This window comes from Tursiops truncatus, chromosome 21 (genome assembly GCF_011762595.2).
Source record: "Tursiops truncatus isolate mTurTru1 chromosome 21, mTurTru1.mat.Y, whole genome shotgun sequence".
In the NCBI taxonomy this organism is placed as follows: Eukaryota; Metazoa; Chordata; class Mammalia; order Artiodactyla; family Delphinidae; genus Tursiops; species Tursiops truncatus.
This window is the reverse complement of record NC_047054.1, coordinates 27,350,150-27,371,328: the sequence shown is the minus strand read 5'-3', so window position 1 is coordinate 27,371,328 and position 21,179 is coordinate 27,350,150. Positions and strand designations below refer to the sequence as shown.

The following is a 21,179-nucleotide window of genomic DNA, read 5'->3' as shown; positions in this document are numbered from 1 at the left end:
TGCCCTGGGAACTGGGCCCTGGGAACATCTCCATCACAGCCCAGTGTCCAGGCTGGGGGGGCAGGGGCGGCAGCAGGGCCAGCAGAAGCCCAGAGTCTCATACGCTGTGGCAGCAACCACAGGGCAAGCCATTCTGGGCGCCACTGTGAGGTTAAACGTCGCCAGCCAGTTGGCAGAGCGATGGAGGCAGCCCGGACGCGGCCCTGCCTCTCTGCTTCCCAAACAAGCACTGTGCCGGCCACATTCCCTGCAACACACGCACACAGGAAGGCGGCTCTTCACTGCCAAGGCACAGGAGGATGGACACACAGCCACGCACACCTCGGCCTCGGGGACGCCCTGAAGAGGATCACATGGGGACACAAGGCTGGGCGGGAACCTGGGCCGGAGCCCAAACTCTAGGTAATGCCCGAACAGCCAGCCTCTGCAGCCCCAAAACAACACGAGGAGCTCCCGATTCCACGCTGGCGTTCGGTGCAGTTCCTTGGAAATTCCCTTGGTGACTCCTGAGGGCCAGGAGGGAGGCTTTCATAGTGTGTCGGGAAACGGTGGCCTGAAGACGGGTATTTCCTACCTTCAGATAAAACAGACCCAGAAACGACATCTGCCATGGGTTTTGTAGTTTAACGCCCTCTTTGATCCACATTCCCTCACTTAATTCTCACAGAGCTGGGGCGGCGGGAGGGGGGTGCTAAGGACCCCCTGATACCCTTTCCTGGGGCGCACGCATTTACAGAAAGAAAGTGTCCACAACGGCTGTATCCCCTACTCCCCACTGGACGCAGCGAGACTGTCTAAAAACATGCCAGTGGTCCCCTGGATGACCGCCCTTCCTAGGCCCTGCTAGGCCTCCGCTGACATACTACACTTTCCGTTTTCAAAGGAAGACTCCACAGCTCCGCCCACCATGGCCCAGTGAGTAGCAGAGGATGCCCAGCATGGAAGGGCCTGAATCTCCTTGTTTGCAGACATCACCCACCAAGGAGACAGGTGCAGAGAAAACAGAGCCTTTTCGTGACCAGACCCGGGGCTTCGTGTGTTCGCGGCAGGAATAAGGGGCCGCAGCCGCAGAGGCACGAAAGACGAGCTCCATCCGTTGGGCCCTGGGGTTCCGGCCTCGGGCGCCTCCTCCCTCCTCCAGCCTGATGGAGGCGTGGCCTCCCACGCGACGCCCTGGAGAAGATCTCCGCCAGTCCGCTCCCGGGGTACAGAGGTGCAGTTTTATCCTGACTGAAGATGGAGCAGAAACCTGGCCTCTGCAGGCTTCTCTCTGCTCCCCGAATAAAACCAGCACGGCGGGGCGCGTCTGCTGGTCACCGAGGTGTGCGGACCTCCCCACCGCCTAGAGTCGATCCTCGCGAGTCCAGCTGGTTGTATTCTACAAAGTCACCGCAAACACGGCGTTTGCTCATCATAGAAGAAACAGGTACACAGGTACGTACGCATCTCACGCAGATTAGAATCTTCATTCCTCACTCATCCTGGTACATTCTGTTTCCTTTATTTTACAAAACAGAAAACGAGGAGCCGCAAGTATGTACCATGTCTTAGAGGACAGGGGCCAGAGCTGGGTTCCATCCAGTCCCCACTGACCAGCCCCTGGACCGTGAGTGGTGATTCTGAGGCTACAAATAAAGTTACAGAGTAGGCAGATTCAGAAACACGGAACTTGGAGGTATTGGGATGGACGACGCGGTTTTCCCTGGGTCTCCGTGTCGGCCTGCGGACCCGCAGCAGGCCCATCCCAGCCCCCCACCTGCTCGGCGCCGTCCTCACCACACAGCCCGACTCAAGCCACACACTCCGACCTGACGCCCGGGGACCATGGCTCCTCTAGGGGGAGGGCACCAGGCGCTGGCGTCCGGCTTCCTGCTCTACCTCCTCCCCGGCAGGGTGCTCTCGGTCTGGCTGCTCCCCGCGACCTGCCGCATCTCGGACCTCCCGATGTGCTCCCCGTAGGTCTGGATCACCTCGGTGTGCCGCTGGTGCAGGGCGTTGCACTCCTCCTGCATCTCTGACGCCGGCTCCTCCAGCCGGGAAATCTGATCTGCAGAGTTTCTGGCCTTCAATTCCGGCTGGCGGGGTCTGAAACTCGCAGTGTTCCACCTGGATTTGTAGCTCTTCCTTCTCTTGTTCCGAGGCATCTTCACACTCGATAAACTTCTCCTCGGCCTGCTTGCGCAGCACCTTCTCCGGCTACTACTGGGTGAGCAGAGGCTCGTCCTCGCACAGCGGCTCCAGCGCCGCCTCGTGCTCCTCTGCTTCTTGCTGAGCGCCGAGTCCAAGTGCTCGAGGACGCTGACCACGAGTGGCATCAGCTCCTTGACCACCTCCTCGGTGCAGCAGTGGATGAGGCGCTCGGACTCGCGGTAGATGGACACCCGCTCCGACAGCACCGAGCCAGAGCAGTAGTCGCCCTGGTACACGACCACGGCGCCGCCCTTGTCCGTCTGGATCTCCATCATCGCGGCCACCGCCGCCGCCAGCGGATACCGATCTTGGTCTCATTCTTGAGACTTTTCTGCAAGTTTGAAGTTACTTATTTACAAATACAGAATTTTCATAAAGTCACTTCCCATGATGACACAGAGACACACACATTTACAACTTCCTACACGCTTCCTTGTTGCCACCTAACTATTGGGTCCTTGAACTAAAATATATACGGACATGGAAAAATACAGACAGACACATAAATCTGGCATCTCACTTCTCTGATTCGAATCCTTCACTGGCTCCCTATCCCCTGCGAGCAAATAGGCCAAGTTTTTCTAAACAACAAAGATTTACTCTACAGCACAGGGAACTATATTCAATACCTTGTAATAAACTATAATGGAAAGGTATGGGAAAAAGTGAATATACATATATACACATATATAGGTATAACTAAATCATTTTGCATTTTGGAAACTAATACAATATTGTAAATCAACTATACTTCAATAGATTTTTTTAAAAATTTAAAAAAGAAGAAAAATCAAAGTTTTTTAGATGGCCAACAAGGCTTTCCATCAGTCTTCACTTCAGTGATTCTTCCCCGTGTCCTTTAGGGTCTCTCAAAAAGAAACTAACTGTGCTTCCTGGCCAACCATGCTGTTTGATACCTGCCTGCTTTTAATCAAGCTGATCCTGCACCTTGAGCTTTCTGTGTAACTTTCTACCATGGTGACCTCTTATTCATCCTTCAAAACCTCTATGGGAGAAATTGAGCTATTTGTAATGAGGTGGATGGACCTAGAGTCTGTCATACAGAGTGAAGTAAGTCAGAAAGAGAAAGACAAATACCATATGCTAACGCATATATATGGAATTTAAGAAAAAGAAAAATGTCAAGAAGAATCTAGGGGTAAGACAGGAATAAAGACACAGACCTACTGAAGAATGGACTTGAGGATATGGGGAGGGGGAAGGGTAAGCCGTGACAAAGCGAGAGAGAGGCATGGACATATATACACTACCAAACAGTAAGGTAGATAGCTAGTGGGAAGCAGCCGCATAGCACAGGGCCATCAGCTCGGTGCTTTGTGACCGCCTGGAGGGGTGGGATAGGGAGGGTGGGAGGGAGGGAGACGCAAGAGGGAAGAGGTATGGGAACATATGTATATGTATAACTGATTCACTTTGTTATGAAGCAGAAACTAACACACCACTGTAAAGCAATTATACTCCAATAAAGATGTAAAAAAAACCAAAAACAAAAAAACCTCTATGGGAATTACATTCGGCAGGGTCTTGGTTGACCACTCTGGCCAAAAGAAATAATCATGTCCCTCCTATTTTATTAATGTTCTATTATTAGAGGTAGCACACTCTGTTTTAGATAGTTATTTACACATTCATTTCATTTATTGGATGCTTGGGCTTGTCAGGAATAGAGACTGTGCCTCATTCCTGGGTATGCCTTGAGGCAAAGAAGCCATCTATTGAAGTAGTGACAGATTAAAGCTGTATTAGACCAAGCAAGAGACCTGTCCATGAGCTGTCTTTAAATCACGCTCTGGTGTCAGTTACAACAAAGTTGACCCAGCACCAATGGGATGGTCGTGTGATGTAACACAAAGGATCCAACATGGGAATCAGATACACCTCTGCTGGGATCACTACTTCCTCGCTTACCGAGCACAGGGTTAAACAGCAAGACACTATAGGGTTGTCTAAAGATGTGGGCTTTGAAATCAAAGAGAACTAAGGCCCCTCACTCTCACGGGAACTTTGGGGAAGTTACTTAATTTAAGCCTCAATCTCCACATCTGTAAAGTGAAAATGATAACAGTACCTAACTCAGCTGTGAGAATGAAATAGGACGACACATGGCAAGTGCCTAGCAGAGGGCCTGGCACGTGGTCCTCACGTGTAGGGCAGCTAACAACCACGGCCATTCGTGAGGATTCTAACATCGTGGCTCTGAGTGAAATGACCTATACACACAATCCAGCATTTGTCAGCTCCCATCTGCTTGGAGGTCTTTTCTCCCCATTAGCTTTGTTATCTTTTTTCTTTATCTGCCATTACCATCACCCCTCTACAGCGCCAATTCCTATCAATGATTATTTGAATGAGTTAATTAAAAAGGAGAATGTGAGTTCCCTGCCTATCAAGGAGGCACATTTTTCCGGGCAAATGCATGACGTTCATTCCCACGTAATACTCTACTCCTTCCAAACATACACGGATATGGTAGCTAAGGTATTTCAAGCAGTACACAGATGACAAGGAAAGGTCAAACTGACCACCTAGCCTCATACAGAACTTAGGTACCAGTGACTGCTCCTGTCCAGCTGGGGTGGCATTAGGCAGATCTGCTCTTCTGTTCCCCTGCTGTGGCACAGCTGCCTCCCAGAGGTGATCTCCGAATGCTACTGTGGAGCTGGCACACGAATCAGCCATCTGACACTTCCTGCACACAGAAATCGATGTTTAGACCATCACTTGTAACTAGCAGGGGACAGTGCTGGTGGTGCACGGAGGATGACAGCTCTCACACATGATGAACGAGCACATCTAGACAGAGAATCTGTTGGGATGACTGACAGTCAGGTCTGTAAGGCAAGACTGAATCAACAATTAAAAGAACAGTTCCAATTCTGTTAAGCCCTAGCCAAGGCAGACTCCATTATATTTAAATCAAAAGTCACCACAGCAGGGGATGATCAGCTGTTCGGCTCTGAACGCTGGATGTTTTTTCTCGGAAGCTTAACTGACAGAGGCAAGTGAATTGGAGTTCTATGCAGATGTGAGCTATGCTAAGCTAGAGTGGCAGGCCTGTCCTTTAGGGTGTGGAAGCCACTGTGACTTGCACCAGCTAAAGCTCTGGGAGTTTCATGGAGTCGCTCTTGCACTCAATGTACTTACTGCGCTGAATCTCAGGTGGCTCCGTGGGAAGATCACAGCTTCTTAAGATTTTACAGAGTGAAGAAGCGTGAGAGCTGTACAGGGCGATGAAAGAGGCCATCTAGGGTTCTTGAAACGGACACAAATTCTGGATCTGAAGCTAACTTGTCATAAGATGAGCTGGGCGTATCTCCACAGTACCCGGAGGCAGGTGCTTATTCTGCGGGTCTCTAATGACCCCACGAAGGAGAAACGGGCACACTCTATTTGACTAGCAGTTACGTGAAAAATCATGCAGGGTGCTGGTGTGCCTTTCAGTTGCCCAAAGTTAACTAAAAACAAAAGGCATTAGAGAAGGCGGCATTTCTTCCCCAAGAGACCAGACAGGTAGCCAGCAGAATCTGGGAATCACAGCAGAGGATTACCAGGAGAAGCTGTGATGGCACTGGTTGGTGGTTTCTATTTGAATAAGTTCTGCCTAAAAAACAAAGGCAGTCTACATTTGCTAAGTGTATCAGGATGGCATGTGGTGTGCTTCAGAGAAGCATTAAAATCCACGCTCCCTCAGCAGGGTCAGGACGGAGTTCTTGATTCACGCCCATGGAGCGTTACTGCTGACTTACAGAACGGCAGCTCTTTATGTGGAAGCCTCCCAGACTGCTTTTACGTCTGCATGATTCAGGACATAAAGCCTGTTTCTGGCTGCTGAACTGTGTAAGGCGGCACAGGACAGAGAAATCGTTCTACACCTTCGCTTTGTTAACTCAGAAATTACGCATTTCCTTTTCTTATGTGTTTTTTTTTCAATGTTTACTACTGATTGATTGACTGCTGACCTTCTCATATTTTCCTCCACACTGCCTTCCCTCTTGATCTGTTTGTTTGTGCTCCCAATTTGAGAACTCTTAAGCACAATACAAAATTTTTATATTTTGAAAGGATAAAGCATGTAATTTTCTGCTGGAGGAAAAAAAAAAGGAGGGGAAGAGAGGGCGGAGGATAAAGAGATATTCTGCATCCCATCAAAGTTTGTTCAAAGTGGTCACTGGCACGAAGCAACTCTGCCAGTGCATCTCTGGGACTTGAAAACAAGGCAGATTCCAAGGCCAGCGAATGATGGGGTTTCATTGCAATTGGGGAACAGTAAGGCTCAGGCCTGGAATCACAGCCAAGAGTAAAGAAAGGGAGGAAACCGTATGATATCACTTAGACGTGGAATCTAAAATATGACACAGATGAACTTATCTACGAAACAGAAACAGACTCACAGACATAGAGAACAGACTTGTGGCTGCCAAGGGGGGAGAGGGGCGGGGGATAGATGGATTGGGAGTCTGGGGTTAGAAGATACAAACTATTATATATAGGATGGATAAACAACAAGGTCCTACTGTATAGCACAGTAAACACTGTTCAATAACCTGTGAAAAACCATAATGGAAAGGAATATGAAAAAGAACGTGTGTGTATATATATATGTATAACGGAATCATTGTGCTATACGGCAGAAAGTAACACTACATTATAAATCAACTATACTTCAATGAAATAAGTTACAAAAAAGAAATTGAGGAAAAGCAGTAGGCTTGCGTGTGTGCATATACACATATGCCTTCACTTATGCCATTATCTTGTGTCCACACTCTTAGCTGCATATGCATGAAATAAGATGGTGGGCGAGCAAAGGACGGGCTTCTTATCTTACTCAGCTTGTGCTCAGCATACAACGTCCAACACATAAAGAAGCTTCATCAGGTCGAGTTTAAGAGAACAGGCTCGGAAGCCAGGCTGTCTGGATTCAACGACTGGCTTAATCACTCAGTAACTGTGCCCTTGAGTAAGCTGCTTAATTATTCTGTGCCTCAGTTTCCTTATTTATAAAACTGGCGTGTAATTGTCACCTACCTCAGAAAGTTGCTGTGAGAGTTCAGTGAACAGTGCCTGGCATGGAGTGCAAATGCAATGAAATGTTAGCAACAGAGTAGTTTCTCTATGAAGTTATAGATGGAATCAATGATGCTGTAAAACAGAGATGCTGCTATATTTGGCTACCCACACATGGTAGCTTTAAGGCCCAAATGAGTCAATATATATGAAAATCTTTGTAAATTTGAAAGTGATCATTTGAATTTAACAGTTTATTGTTATGTATACCACTAAGACGTAGAGGCTTCCAGACTATTCCCAGAAGCCTAGGTGTTATCTGCTAAGGTGGGAGGTGGGAGGGATGGGGTGGAAAAGGATACTGAAAGGTATCATTTGCATTTCCTATCCTGAAGGGAATTAGCTTGAGGAAATACGACGTACAGTCATAGAATTTAAATACAAGAGGTAGGGGGGAAAAAAATGAAAACAAACAAAAAAAGTGCTCACAGCATTACGCTATAAAAGTGTTTTGGAAGGGGCTTCCGTGGTGGTGCAGTGGTTAAGAATCCGCCTGCCAATGCAGGGGACATGGGTTCGAGCTCTGGTCCGGGAAGATCCCACATGCTGCAGAGCAACTAAGCCCGTGCACCACAACTACTGAGCCTAAGCTCTAGAGCCCATGAGCCACAACTACTGAGCCCGCATGCCACAACTACTGAGCCCGTGCGCCTAGAGCCCATGCTCTGCAACAAAGAGAAGCCACTGCAATGAGAAGCCCGTGCACCACAATGAAGAGTAGCCGCTGCTCGCTGCAATTAGAGAAAGCCCGCGCAGCAACTAAGACGCAACACAGGAAAGAAGGAAGGAAAGAAAGGAGGGAGGGAGAGGGAGAGAAGGGGAGAGGGAGAGAGGGAGGGAGGGAGGGAGAGAGAGAGAGAGGGAGAGGGAGAGAGGGAGGGAGGGAGGGAGGGAGGGAGGGAGGGAGGGAGGGAGGGAGGGAGGGAGGGAGGGAGGGAGGGAGGGGGAGAGGGGGAGAGGGAGAGAGGGAGAGAGGGAGAGAGGGAGAGAGGGAGAGAGAGAAAGAGAGACAGAGAGAAAAAGGGAGAAAGAAAAAAGAGAGAGACAGAGAAAGAGAAAAAGAGAAAGAAAGAAAGAGTTTAGGGAATTCCCTTGTGGTCCAGTGGTCAGGACTCTGCACTCTCACTGCAGAGGGCCCAGGTTTAATCCCTGGTCGGGGAATTAAAATCCCACAAATTGTGTGGAATGGCAAAAGAATAAAATAATATTAGAAACAGAGTTACAGATATAGAAGACAAACTTACGGTTATCAGGGGATAAGGTGGGTGAGGGATAAATTGGGAGACTGGGATTGACATACCTACACTACTATTTATATATAAAATAGATAACTAATAAGGACCTCCTGTATAGCACAGGGAATGCTACTCAATACTCTGTAATGACCTATATGGGAAAAGAATCTAAAAAAGGGTAGATATATGTATATGTATAACTGATTCACTTTGCTGTACACCTGAAACTAACAACATTGTAAATCAACTATATCCAATAAAAATTTAAAAATAAAAAAATAAAAGTGTTTAGAGAAAGGGAGAAACTGTGGTCCTTACTTGAGCAGGCCACACCAATTAAATTAGGTATTTCTAAGAAAGAAAAATGAGTGTCACCTGGGACGGCCAGGAATGAAATCAGAGATTGGCTGGGTTAGTACAGATCCTCCCAGACTGTGAAAATGACTGACAGACGGAGGATGTCAAGGACCTTCCAAAGAGAAATGGTTACGCAGACACAGAGATAGGACTGTAAGTAATACAGCCAGAGAGTAGCGCTTGGAAAGAAAGCAAGCTGAGCGTGTGAAGCTGACCTAGAAGAACGTAGGAAAAAAAAGTTAAGAGGCGGCAAGACCGGTAACTACATTCCCTTTGTCATCTCATTGTGTGTCTCTACCCTTGGCTTTGAAAAATGTAATTCTATCTTCCATGTTTCGCCCCCCCCCCCCAACTCCAGGAATACAGAACAAGAAGAAAAAAGAAAATAAATACGAATCAGGAGCTTTACATGGCTTCTTTTCTTCCTCGGTAAGGAACCAGAGCTTCTCAGATCAGGATGTGGTAAAAATTGGTCCATTAATAAGATTTACTTAAGGACCAGTATTAATGATGAGGGTATTTGGGCTGTAGACATTCACTTTTTAAATAACTTATATTAACCTCATTTTCCCATCTCTCTTAAGATAGCAAATTTCTTTTTGCAGGAATGTTTTTAGAGAAGTAATTTACGGGCACTTAATTACTAGCATTTAAACAATTCAACATTCCCTTTTCTAAGAGTCCATTAGGTTTCTGTTACAATATTATACATTCCAATCAAATGTCACTTTCTGTAAAGGTCTTCACTGTCAGTCTCCTCAAAGCAAAGTTTATCTGGACTATTAGACATTCGCTCTCTGCTTTGGCTGTACCAAATTAATTATTTATACCTGAGGTCCACCGCTTCAGAACTTGGGCATCTCAACATTTCTCCAGTGGATTATTAAGAGTCTGCTTTTTAAATACAGTCCTCATTTCATAGTCTGTTTGCTTGAGGTTAAACATAATAGTCTAGTGACTCTTGTATGAAATAGTTCAATGTCATAAGATGCTCTCCTGGGTTTTATGGTGATGAACACATTTGAAACAAACGAACCTTTAAGAATACCCTCACAGGGAAGAAGGGGAAAAGGCTTCTGACTTGAAAACTGTCTGGCACCAGTCTCGCAGAATTATTAAAACAAGTCAGGGGGCTTCCCTGGTGGCGCAGTGGTTGAGAGTCCGCCTGCCGATGCAGGGGACACGGGTTCGGGTTCTGGTCTGGGAAGATCCCACATGCGGCGGAGCAACTAGGCCCGTGAACCACAACTACTGAGCCTGCGCGTCTGGAGCCTGTGCTCCGTAACAAGAGAGGCCGCGACAGTGAGAGGCCCATGCACTGCAATGAAGAGTGGCCCCACTTGCCGCAACTAGAGAAAGCCCTCACACAGAAACGAAGACCCAACACAGCCAAAAATAAATAAATTAATTAATAAGTTTATTAAAAAAAACAAGTCAGAGATATTATGCAGATCCTACTGTTCATACATCAGGAATAATGAGAGATACGAAAGGGACCTTAGGGGGATTCTAGCCCCTCTCCTTATTTTATAGATTAAAAAAAAAACAGAGAGATCACAGCCCACAGACAGCCTTTAGCTTACAGTGACTCGCTTGGTTCCACTGGCCACTCTCAGATAGTCGTCAAAGGCATCCTTGAAAGGGTAAGACAGGGCGCAAGCCCTGTCATGCTCAGGATTCTTGATTGCTAGCAACTAACACTGCTCTGGCTTGTTTAGTCAGGAAAAGACTTTATGAAAGAAGATTAGCAGCGCCCGGAACCTCCAGGAGGGCCAAAAAGCCCAACCGGACTGCCAAGTAGCCAGGAACAACGACCAACCACATCGTAGGGAAAGGGACGGTCGCCTAGCAACACCCTCACAGTTCAAAATTCATGGCGCTGACACGGCTCGCAACCATGAGACCTGGGAGAGATAGATGGCAGTTCTTCTGGCTGCCCCTAGGAGCTGGGCATCTCCGCCACCACCATCCCTTCCAGAGAAGCATTTCCGTACAGGTACCACCTCACATTGCTCGTTTCTCCATCCCATCTTGGGTGAGAACCACAAAGTGGGCCGAACCACAAAGAAGACTAGAAAATTCGTTTTTCAGCTTTTACCTTAGGGAGGTAAGACTTCAAAAGAAATTGCCTAAACATCAGAAACTAGGACAAACGTCCACCAAGTCTACCAAGACTAACAGAGCTCCTTTAACAAACTTTCATTTCCACGTGGGCATCCGGAAGGAGAATGATCATCTTCCCTTAAACTTCCCCCACCCCCAATAATTTGGCTTCTAACACGTGTGTGATTCTGACACACTTTATAAAACAGAGAATACATTTTTTCATTCCACTCCTGGGACCTCCCCTTTTTACACAAGAATGCCAAAGCCCACTCGGTGGCCAGCAGAGAGAAGGGAACCTTCTCCAAGCTCACACTACATTGACTAAGGCTCTTGACCTTTTTTTAAATTACTTTTTTAAACTGAAGTATAGTTGATTTACAATGTTGTTAATTGCTGTTGTAGAGCAAAGTGATTCAGTTATACATATATACACATTCTTTTTTCGTATTCTTTTCCGTCATGGTTTATCACAGGATATTGAATATAGTTCCCTGTGCTCTACAGTAGGACCTTGTAGTTTACCCATTCTCTATATAATAGTTTGCATCTGCTAACCCCAAACTCCCAATCCACTCCTCCCCCACCCCTCCCCCCTGGCAACCACAAGTCTGTTCTCCATGTCTGTGAGTCTGTTTCTGTTTCGTAGATAACTTCATTTGTGTCATCTTTTAGATTCCATATGTAAGTGATACCGTATGGAATTTGTCTTTCTCCATCTGACTTACTTCACTTAGTATGATAATCTCATGTTGCTGCAAATGGCATTATTTCATTCTTTTTTACGGCTGAGTAGTGTTCCATTGTATATATGTACCACAATTTCTTTATCCATTCACTATGGAAAATAGTATGGAGGTTCCTCAGAAAACTAAAAACAGAGTTGCCACATGATCCAGCACTCTCACTCCTGGGTACATATCTGGAGAAAACTATAATGCAAGAAAATAACATGCACCCGTATATTCACAGCAGCACTATTCACAATAGCCAAGACATGGCCCTTGACCTTCTTGACCTTTCTGAAAATTCCAGCACCGTCTTGACTCCTTCAAGAGATAAAAACAAGAAGATTGCCCAGCATGCAGTGGCTCAAGGCTAGAATCTGTCAGTTGCTTGGCTTTGGGCTTTAATTCTCAGACACTGAATGATTTTGAGGAGGCTGTTTCCCTTGATGTGTGCAGAATTAGTCTTAGATACTAAGCCTTTAGGGCAAGTTTTATTGTCCAAGGCAAACAAAACCTGTTAAGATTTACAGACTTTATTAACAGCAATAACCATTTTACAACCAACATCAGTAAATCAGGGTTTATTGAGAACTCTACAATTTTAATCTGTGGAAAAGCATTAAAATGTCGGATTTTCATTGGACATAATTTCTAACTTTTATGAAAGATAGATTTTCCATTTAACTGGGGAGTATAAAAAAGTGCAGCGTGGGATAATGAATTGTTTTGAAAAGAGCAAATTGGTTTTAGCTAAACAATGGTGTCAAACACTAAAAAGCTTCCATCTTTAGTTAGAACTGCCCCAAGGTTAAGGTTAAAAGCAACTGTAGTAACGAATACGTTCGAATACATCTAGTGACAGGATGCGCTCACAGCATTTAGAAAAGCTTGAATTATCATCCGTTCACATTTCAGGTATTTTAGGAAAAGTGTACGACCAATTATTTCATCAAACCTGTGTCTATATGAGTCTGGTGAGAACCTCCGAGTTCCTATACCATTTTTCAAAAGTGTTTTAAGTATAACAATAATGCCATTCATAAGACTCTTTCATGGGATAAGCAAGGTGAAAAACATTGATAGTCACCAGCTTCTGTAAATAACCTTTTATTTCCTCCACGCACAAGATTACAAGAGAGGAAAGCAGGAAACTTTACGGTGCCTTCAACCTCTGATGAGCTTCAAAGGCAAGAACAAAGGGCACAGGCTGGGGAGCCCACGGTGACAAGGGATGGTCTTAGCAGCAACCTTCTTCATGGGGCTCAGAATGTGTTAGAAATTGCAAGCGTTTTCGGCTTTAATCTGAATCCCCAACCATACGGAGCCCTACATCTTCCTCTGAGAATCAAAGGCTCATGATGCTTTAGAAAAGGAGGAAGAAAAGAAGTCACAATAATCTCTACTATTTATTTAGTATTAGAAACTGTGTTAGATGCTCTGCAAATTCTCGGGTTTCCTTCTTCTTTGGTTTGAGCAATCCTACAGGAAAAGTACTTTTCCTATTTTCAGATGAGGACTCTGAGGTTCAGGGTGGCTAGTACTGCTGTAGGTCCTAGAAGTTAGGAAGTGCTAGTCAGTGTTGAACCCCAGTCCATTCGACTCTGAAGTTCATACTTTCCCCCCGCGATGCCCCACTAACAATCCTCAGTTCCCTTTCGACCATTTCCAGACGCCATGGCTGTATCCCAGGAGAGAGCGCCCTGGGATACAGACATGAGTATGTGCTCATCAGAATATATCCGGGGCCCTTTACGACAAGGAGATCTGTCGGGGCCATGGCCAAATGTGGGGAAAACTGTAATGAGAGTAGAGATTACCCTTATCCTCTCCCCTTCATATGCCCCCTTTTCTTCCCTTCCAAGGCACCCTCTCTGGAACTGCAGACATTCAGTACTTCTCATTCGCTAAGACAGCATCCAACCCAGGTTCCTGGTCCTTGGGAGCACAGAGACTCCACAGCGGCCCTGCTCCAGGCTGCTTGTTTCCTCAGCTCCCAAAGCCTCTATTTTCTCTCAGTGTTCTGTTCTTAGTTTTATCACCAGATTACCTATTTCAAACAAAGAAACACAGCATTTATAGCAGATTTAGGATTAGCAAATTAGCTAGAAGAGATTTTAAACAAAAAACTCTATGTCTAAGGGTGGGTGGAATGTCAGGCAGCAGAACAAGCAGGTATGCCATCACTGGCCTAGGGGCTCCCAAGCTTCATAAAGGCTTTGGGGGAAACCAACTAAACCCACCATCTCACTAAAAAGAAACATAAACTATCAAAGAAAAGAAAGATCTGAGCTTTAAGGTTCAATTGGCTTCTTGGTGATCTGGGAGCTTGGACAAGTTCTGTAAGATGGACGAAAAGTACCAATAGCTTTCTAGCATCTCACAGCAGTCTTCTGCAAATTAAATGAAATAACATAGAGAAACTGCTAAACACAGTGCCTGGCCCACGGAGAGACTCCATAAATGGTAGCTCTTTCTGTTCTTATACAAACTACCTTCTCTGGTCATATAGATGGAGTTAGTTAATTGCCAAGTAAGTTCTACCTTGCAGAGAGAAGGCAATCGTGTATGTCTTGTGAAAGTAAGACTTGCCCCCGAGGTTCCTTTCAATGTGCCAAGTAGGAGACCTCCACCTCCTATGCCACTGCAGGTACAGCTGGTACATCAGTAGCCCTGCCAGCCACAACTCCTTCTACTGATGACCCCTTGGGTCCCACAGGAGGTGGGCAGGAAGGGAACCAGTGGTGCAGTGGAGATGGTGGAACACCGTCTGCTCAGGGAAGATAACTCTGACTGATGCTATTTCACAGTGACAATTTCACAACTAATCAATTTCCAAGCACAGTTCCCAGTTTCCGCCATTCCGAAGAGTCATTACTGTAGGTTCCTCACACGACTATGAGGTCAGTAAGCACAAAAACACTCTTTGAGACCTGAAGACCCCACGACAGGCACTGGCAGACATCTCCACCCTGCGAGACCCCGACCGTGGAAGGTATGAACATTTTCACCTTCCTTCCCTCTCTGTGTCTGTCTCTCTCACAGCTTTCTTCTCTGGGTCTGCCTTCCCTTCAACAAAAACACGGATGTTGGTGGTAATAACTAGTGTGTAAGCTATTGCTGAAACTAAAACAGCTGTAAATACTGGTGCACAGATATAGGTAGTATCCAACTCACAAATAAGTGAAATTTCAAAGTAACTCAAGTGTTTGGAACCCAGCTGCTTTCCCGCCTTAAGATAATGCTATAAAAAGCTTGTTAGGGGCCCACGATAGCCATTAACCCACAGTGTAGCTGAAACACTCTCTATTTTCATCTATAATACAAAATGTAGAAAGCAAAGCTTTCTCCTCCACCTTCCACCTCAGCTCAGAATTTCTGTTTTAAACCATCCTCCAGCCACAGCTGCTCCTTGAAATGGCCCTCTATCGACTTTCAGCCAGCCTGGCTCTGAAATTTATTTCTAATGACATCTACATGCCTAAAAATAAGAGTGATGTGATGTCAAAAGGGGAATGGGGAGCGGACTGAGTTCAAGAGTGGCCCCCTTCCAAATTTCATGTCCACACGTACACTGTGCACGTGACCTTACTCGGAAAAGGGTGTACTGTGACCCAGAACATTAACACGAGGCCTTACTGGGCTGAGGTCGGCCCTAATCCAATAATTCATGTCCTTATAAGAAGAGGAAAATTCAGACACATGGAGATACAGAGACAAGAATACCATGTGAACTGTTTGTAGTAATGTGTCTACTATCGGAAGCTTTTCACATCCTGATCTGCTCCCGTGGTTACAGCTGAAAAGCAGATGAGAAGCAAATAAAGACGGAAAATGAATTGAGCCAACAGGCACGACTCATTTGCCTTCGAGAACAGGGTGCTGGGGCAAGAAACCTTCAGAGGGATGTCCAAAGAGCTGCGTCAACTTCAACCCAAGTTCAGCTTTTCCCAGGTAGGTGAACAGCTAGGAAGGCTGCTTACTTCCTAGAGGCTAACCCCTTTCCACACAGGGCTCCTCCCTCCCGACCATGGCCCCAGAGAGCCTCAGAGTCCTTAGAATTCCAAAATCCTTGCAGCCTCTGGGAAGATGCTTCAATGTGCGTGTGTGGGTGTGCATGCCTGTGTACACACTCCTGCACGCATGTACACACCAAGTTTTATTTTCCCCTTTGGCTACTATTCTATATACTTTTCCAGACTGCACGTTCTTTACCCTTCTCTCCTTTGTTCTTTGTTTCTACTTATGTCTTCAAAGACCGAGTGAAGAAGGTCTTACCCATTTTCTAGTACCAGAATAGGAGAAAAACAAGAGTCTAGTGGATTTCACAGTTTAGTCTGGGGCTAGTCCTGGTACAAGCGCAAATATTCAGGAATAAAGGCAGGAAACAATTTTTCATTCATATTCAACAGATATTTATTGAACACCTGGATGTGAAAAGCACTGTTTTATGTTCTGGGGATACAGCAATAAAAAATGAACAAAATTCCCCGCATGGAGCATAAGTTCTAATAGACGGAAAATAAGCCAAATGAATACAGTATGTTTGTGCTAAGAGCTGAGTTAATATAAAGCAGAGAAAGGGGCTTGAAAGTACACACATAGGATAGGGAAGTGACATTTTCATCAGAGTGCCCTGAGCAGGCCTCACTGAGCAGGTGATACCTAAGCAAGCCCTGAAGGAAGGGATGAATCGATGTAATAACTGGGGAAGAGTGTTCTAGCAGAGGGGCCGGCATGCGCAAAGGCCCTGGGGCAGTTGCATGGCTGGTGCAGCTGAGGAAGAGTGAGGAGGCCAGTGTGGCTATAGCAGGGTCAGAAGCGAAGGAGCAGAAGATGAGGTCAGAGGCAAAAGCAGGCTAGGTTATGCTGGACCACATAAGGTGCCAAAATAAAATAGACTCTTACTCTGAGTGCTCTGGGGATCTTTTGGAAGACCGAACAGTTATCACTTAAACAGGTGCAAGACCTTTGGTGGGGCTTGGGTCTGAGCATCAGTTTTCTTGCCTCTAAAGTGCAAAGGCTGTGCCAGGGCAATATCTAAGTTCTCCTCCAGTTGTAAAAATTAATTTCTAGACATCTAGAGAATGTTCGGTTCCCACAGGACAGCTAATAAAAACCATGACCTTCCTTCTGTCTTCACTCCTCTCTGATGCTGGCAAAGTTGACAGAGTGACCCAGCCCAGGCCTGGAAGGAAGCCTGGTTATGAGAGATGGTGGTGACTACAGCAAACTGCTGGTACCCAAGTCAGACTCCCAGGAGCACATGGCGCGTCCTCAACGAGATTGACATTCACCTGGGCACTAACGCCCTGCTGCCTGTCCCCCTGCTCGGGAATCCAGGGCACACTCTCCATACGGAAGAACCCAAACGAACTTTTTGGCCAACCCAATACAAATCTAAAAAGAAGCATTTTCCTTTCTCATCATTTCACATCATGCATGGAATGTTCACTTTAATTTTCAAGCCCGTTTACTTCATTTCAGGGAAGCATTTGAGTTTTGAACAGTGTCCACCCTGCAGGCTTCCTGTCTAGATTGGCAAGTGTGTATGTTTTTTCATTCCCTTTGATACTTTCCACGCCTTTGTCCTTCCAAATGCAGAATCCCACAGCAATGTTTGCTAAAAGGCGAGGCAAAGGATCCTTTTTTGTTGTTTTTTGTTTTTTAAATATCTCTACTTCTCAGTGACTAAACGACGGCTCTTCGGCCAGTTTCCTAGCTTCCCAGAGAGAAGCCACAGCTGGCCTATCGACTGCTTGACTCAAGCCTACATTTATAAACACAGGATTCTACCAAGCATTCTTTATACTTCTGAGTACCCCCGCACAATACTGCCTTAATAACCATATTACTAATCCATGAGAACCTCTTTTAATAGCGACTGAAAGGACACCATCTCTACTACCACAATGTGTTATGACTAATAATTATATTCTAACCCTATGATAGAAGTTTCTAGAAAACAAGGAGCAAAAACCACAGTGACTCTGGATTCCTGCTGCCTCACTGTGAACAACGGATAACTGATCAGAGACCTGTGGCTTCAACACTTCTCGTATCCCTCATGCCAGCACAGCACCTAAAACACAACAAACACTCCTGGAACGTTTGTCCCGTAAGCAAATAAAGGATGAGTAAGTGCAGACACCCATGAAACGTGGCACTAGGGCCTGACCTCCTTCTCTCTGCACTTTTTCACGTGAATTTGCCTATTAGATTGATCCAGAAGCCAAGGTCAGATGGAGGACACAGAAGATGCTGCCTGTCCCACTGAGGTCCCGAAAAGCAAAGGCACGGAACACATCCTACCCGGGCTGCTGCCTAGCAAGAGCCTGTGCCGACAAGAAATTAGAGGAGACACAATTGCCTCTTCCAACTTATTTCCGACAGTCTCTTCAGCATCTTTAGCAGCTGGGGCCAGGCAGCAACAAGGCCATACCCAGGCTGGCTTTCATCACCTGTAGCACACAGGACTCGGGCCCTCCCTCTCGGGAACAGGCCTGGTCTTACCTCGGCAGCAGGAACTCCCTCAGGCGGGCGGCAGTGCAGCACGATCATGCCTTCGATGGGAACCTCCCTTCCCTGCGGGTCCTGCTCGAAGTTTTTCCGTAAATCTGCAAAGAACGTGAAAGATGTGACACTTTGCTCTGGGGCCAGTAGGATCCACATTTGCTCCAGAGATTATAAAATAGTGAGCTGAACGTCACAACCTAGATACACACACAAGTCACTGGTTTCAGGGGTTCCTAAATATTCACAAGCATCTTTGTTCAGAAAGAAATCTTAACAAAACTGTCCCTAATGTTCTATACTGAGGCGAAGGATAAAAGATTTACTGGGGGAGCAGGAAAAGGAAAAACCTCATTATTTCATGAGTCTTTGCCAGCATTACCTACTTAGTATCTGATACATCACTTGGCCTAATAACTTGCCATCCACAGCTATTATGCAGTTGAGATGCACGTGATTTTTTTTTTTTATTAACTAAAGAATGCATTATTAACCTGTAACCTCTGCCATTCCCTTAACCCTCTAGGGAGCTCTAGAAGATGGTAATAGAGTGAGATTACCTATTAGTCTTTTATTTGTAACCAGGGAGAAGAGGCAACGTTCAACCACAACAAAATCTATAACCTATCCAACCAAACATATAAGTAAAAAACACAACACCCTCCAGTCCAACAGCAATGCTGGGTATCCATGCAGTGCGTTTCATGGAAGGCTCCAGGCTCTTTGCAAACAAGCTGCACCATTAACCTTTTACACACGGAAGGGTGACACTTGGAGAGGTTAATTGGCTTGCCAGTGGTCACGGAGAGTATTAGTGCCAGTGATGGGGAAAAATTCATCAAGTGTCTGGACATCAGTACCTGACTGCTCACCAGCAAAGCTTTCTCCGGGAAAAGGATACAGGGCCAGTTCGAAAGAGAGAAAGAGCATCATTGGCACAGCTTTCCACTTAAGCATATGCTTCATTAGCGAGAGTGGGAGTTGGCCTTTGCTTCTTTTTGAGGTGCCATAACAACACTTCTATAATTTTACAGCACGAGCTTAATTCCCACTGGCACTTGAAGGCCTGGGCTGGTGGAGCGAAGACAGTTTTACAAGTCTTTCGAAGATTTCCCCCTCCCTCCCGGACAACGTATTTTTCTTCAATCGAGGATCTCAAATTACAGGCTGCGGATTTATTGATTTAATTTTCTTTAGTGCTTACAATAACGTGAAATATGTCCTCTGGAAAGAGCAGAGCTTCAGACTCAGTTACATCTTTATAAATTGTATAAATACATTAAACTTGCTTTTAGCAAGTCAAAAACACGCCATGATTAAAAAGAACAGCGATCCATGTATTCACTTCCTTCAGAATTTTACTATTAATGTTTTCCCTCCCAGAGGCAACTGACGTCTTCTGTCAGTACTGCTGTCTATTCGGAGATCTTCGGGAGTATCCTGGAAGCAAAGGATCTTACAAGGACTCACACTGTAGGCAGGCGGCAGGATCTATTTTCCCATTTCTCTGCTGTCCCCCAAATTGGAAAGCCAAGCTTCCTTCTACTGGAGATCTGTAAACTGCCACAGCCTTTACGATTCAGAATTTCTGACTCTCAAGTGTGAGGAAGTTCACAAGACTGATGACAAAATTACAAGTGATGAAAATGTGAATAACCCCCAGAATGAAAAATCTCACATTTCCTGCAAAACGTGAACACAAATTCTCCTTTGCTCTCCCCCAAGGGATCCTTGAGTCAGAAATCCCCTTTCTGTATGACCAATATAGTCTTCAGGACTATAGTAACCCCCCTTTATCCATGGAGGATACATTCCAAGAACCCCAGTGGAAGCCTGAAACCACAGATAGTACCAAATCCTATATATACTGTTTATTCCTATGATAAAGTTCAATTTATAAATTAGGCACAGTAAGAGATCAACAATACTAATAATAAAATAGAACAATTAAAACAATATACTGTAGGGGCTTCCCTGGTGGCGCAGTGGTTGAGAGTCTGCCTGCCGATGCAGGGGACACGGGTTCGTGCCCCGGTCCGGGAAGATCCCACATGCCGCGGAGCAGCTGGGCCCGTGAGCCATGGCCGCTGAGCCTGTGCGTCCAGAGCCTGTGCTCCGCAACGGCAGAGGCCACAACAGTGAGAGGCCTGCGTACCGCAACAAAACAAAACAAAACAAAACAATATACTGTAATAAAAGTTATGTGAATGTAATCTCTCTCTCAAAATATCTTGTTGTACAAATTTAATGCTTTTCCACCTTAACGAAGTACTCATCATGTGTTCTGGCCATTATGGGGTATGACGGTAAAACTAGCATGAATTTCATTTTCCTTCTCACAATTTCACGGATACAAGATTTGTGCTTACTATAGATCTTAGCAACCTCAGCATAAAATTTTTTCTTTCTAAGTCAAGAATTTTCACTTTTTCACTTAAAGAAAGCACTTTTCAGCACCTGTTTGACATATACGAATTTCCAGCATTACCACCCTTGCACTTTGGGGCCATTATCAATTAAAAGAATGGTTACTTAAACTCAAGTACTGTGATACCAGGACAGTTAATGTGATAACCGAGATGGTTACTTAGAGATGAATGGGCGGTTTACTGTGGACAAAGGGATGATTCTTGTCCTGGGCAGGATGCAGTTGGATGGCATGAGATTTCATCATGCTTCTCAGAATGGCATGTGACTTAAAACTTATGAATTATTTCTGGAATTTTCCATTTAATATTTTCAGAGTAAGGTTGACCATGGGTAACTGAAACCACGGATAAGGGGGATGACTCTATATTGAAATGAATCTATTGGAGAGTGTGAGCGACTCTTACATGACACATCAGTTTGTTAATGGAAAGAAAGGGTTGTGTTTTTGTGGTTAATTTTGTTTGGTTTGTTTGCCACGTTTTTCTTTTCTTTGATTGCTTTGTTTTCTAAAGGAAGTCTTATCCAGTGTTGCTACATG

At 45.5% G+C, this 21,179-nt stretch overlaps 1 protein-coding gene and 1 non-coding gene across 2 annotated transcripts in view; one reads left to right on the top strand and one right to left on the bottom strand.

Annotated features, from left to right (window-relative positions):
• The window catches only part of UNC5D (unc-5 netrin receptor D), a 607,834-nt gene that overhangs the window by 205,255 nt on the left and 381,400 nt on the right, over window positions 1-21,179 (bottom strand). Inside the window, exon 4 of the mRNA XM_019921243.3 lies at window positions 18,212-18,315. Within this exon, the coding sequence (XP_019776802.1) occupies window positions 18,212-18,315 (104 nt within the window). The remainder of the gene's footprint in view (window positions 1-18,211; window positions 18,316-21,179) is intronic.
• On the top strand, window positions 8,367-8,439 carry TRNAE-CUC (transfer RNA glutamic acid (anticodon CUC)). Its single transcript has one exon. It is a non-coding gene; the product is annotated as a tRNA-Glu (tRNA).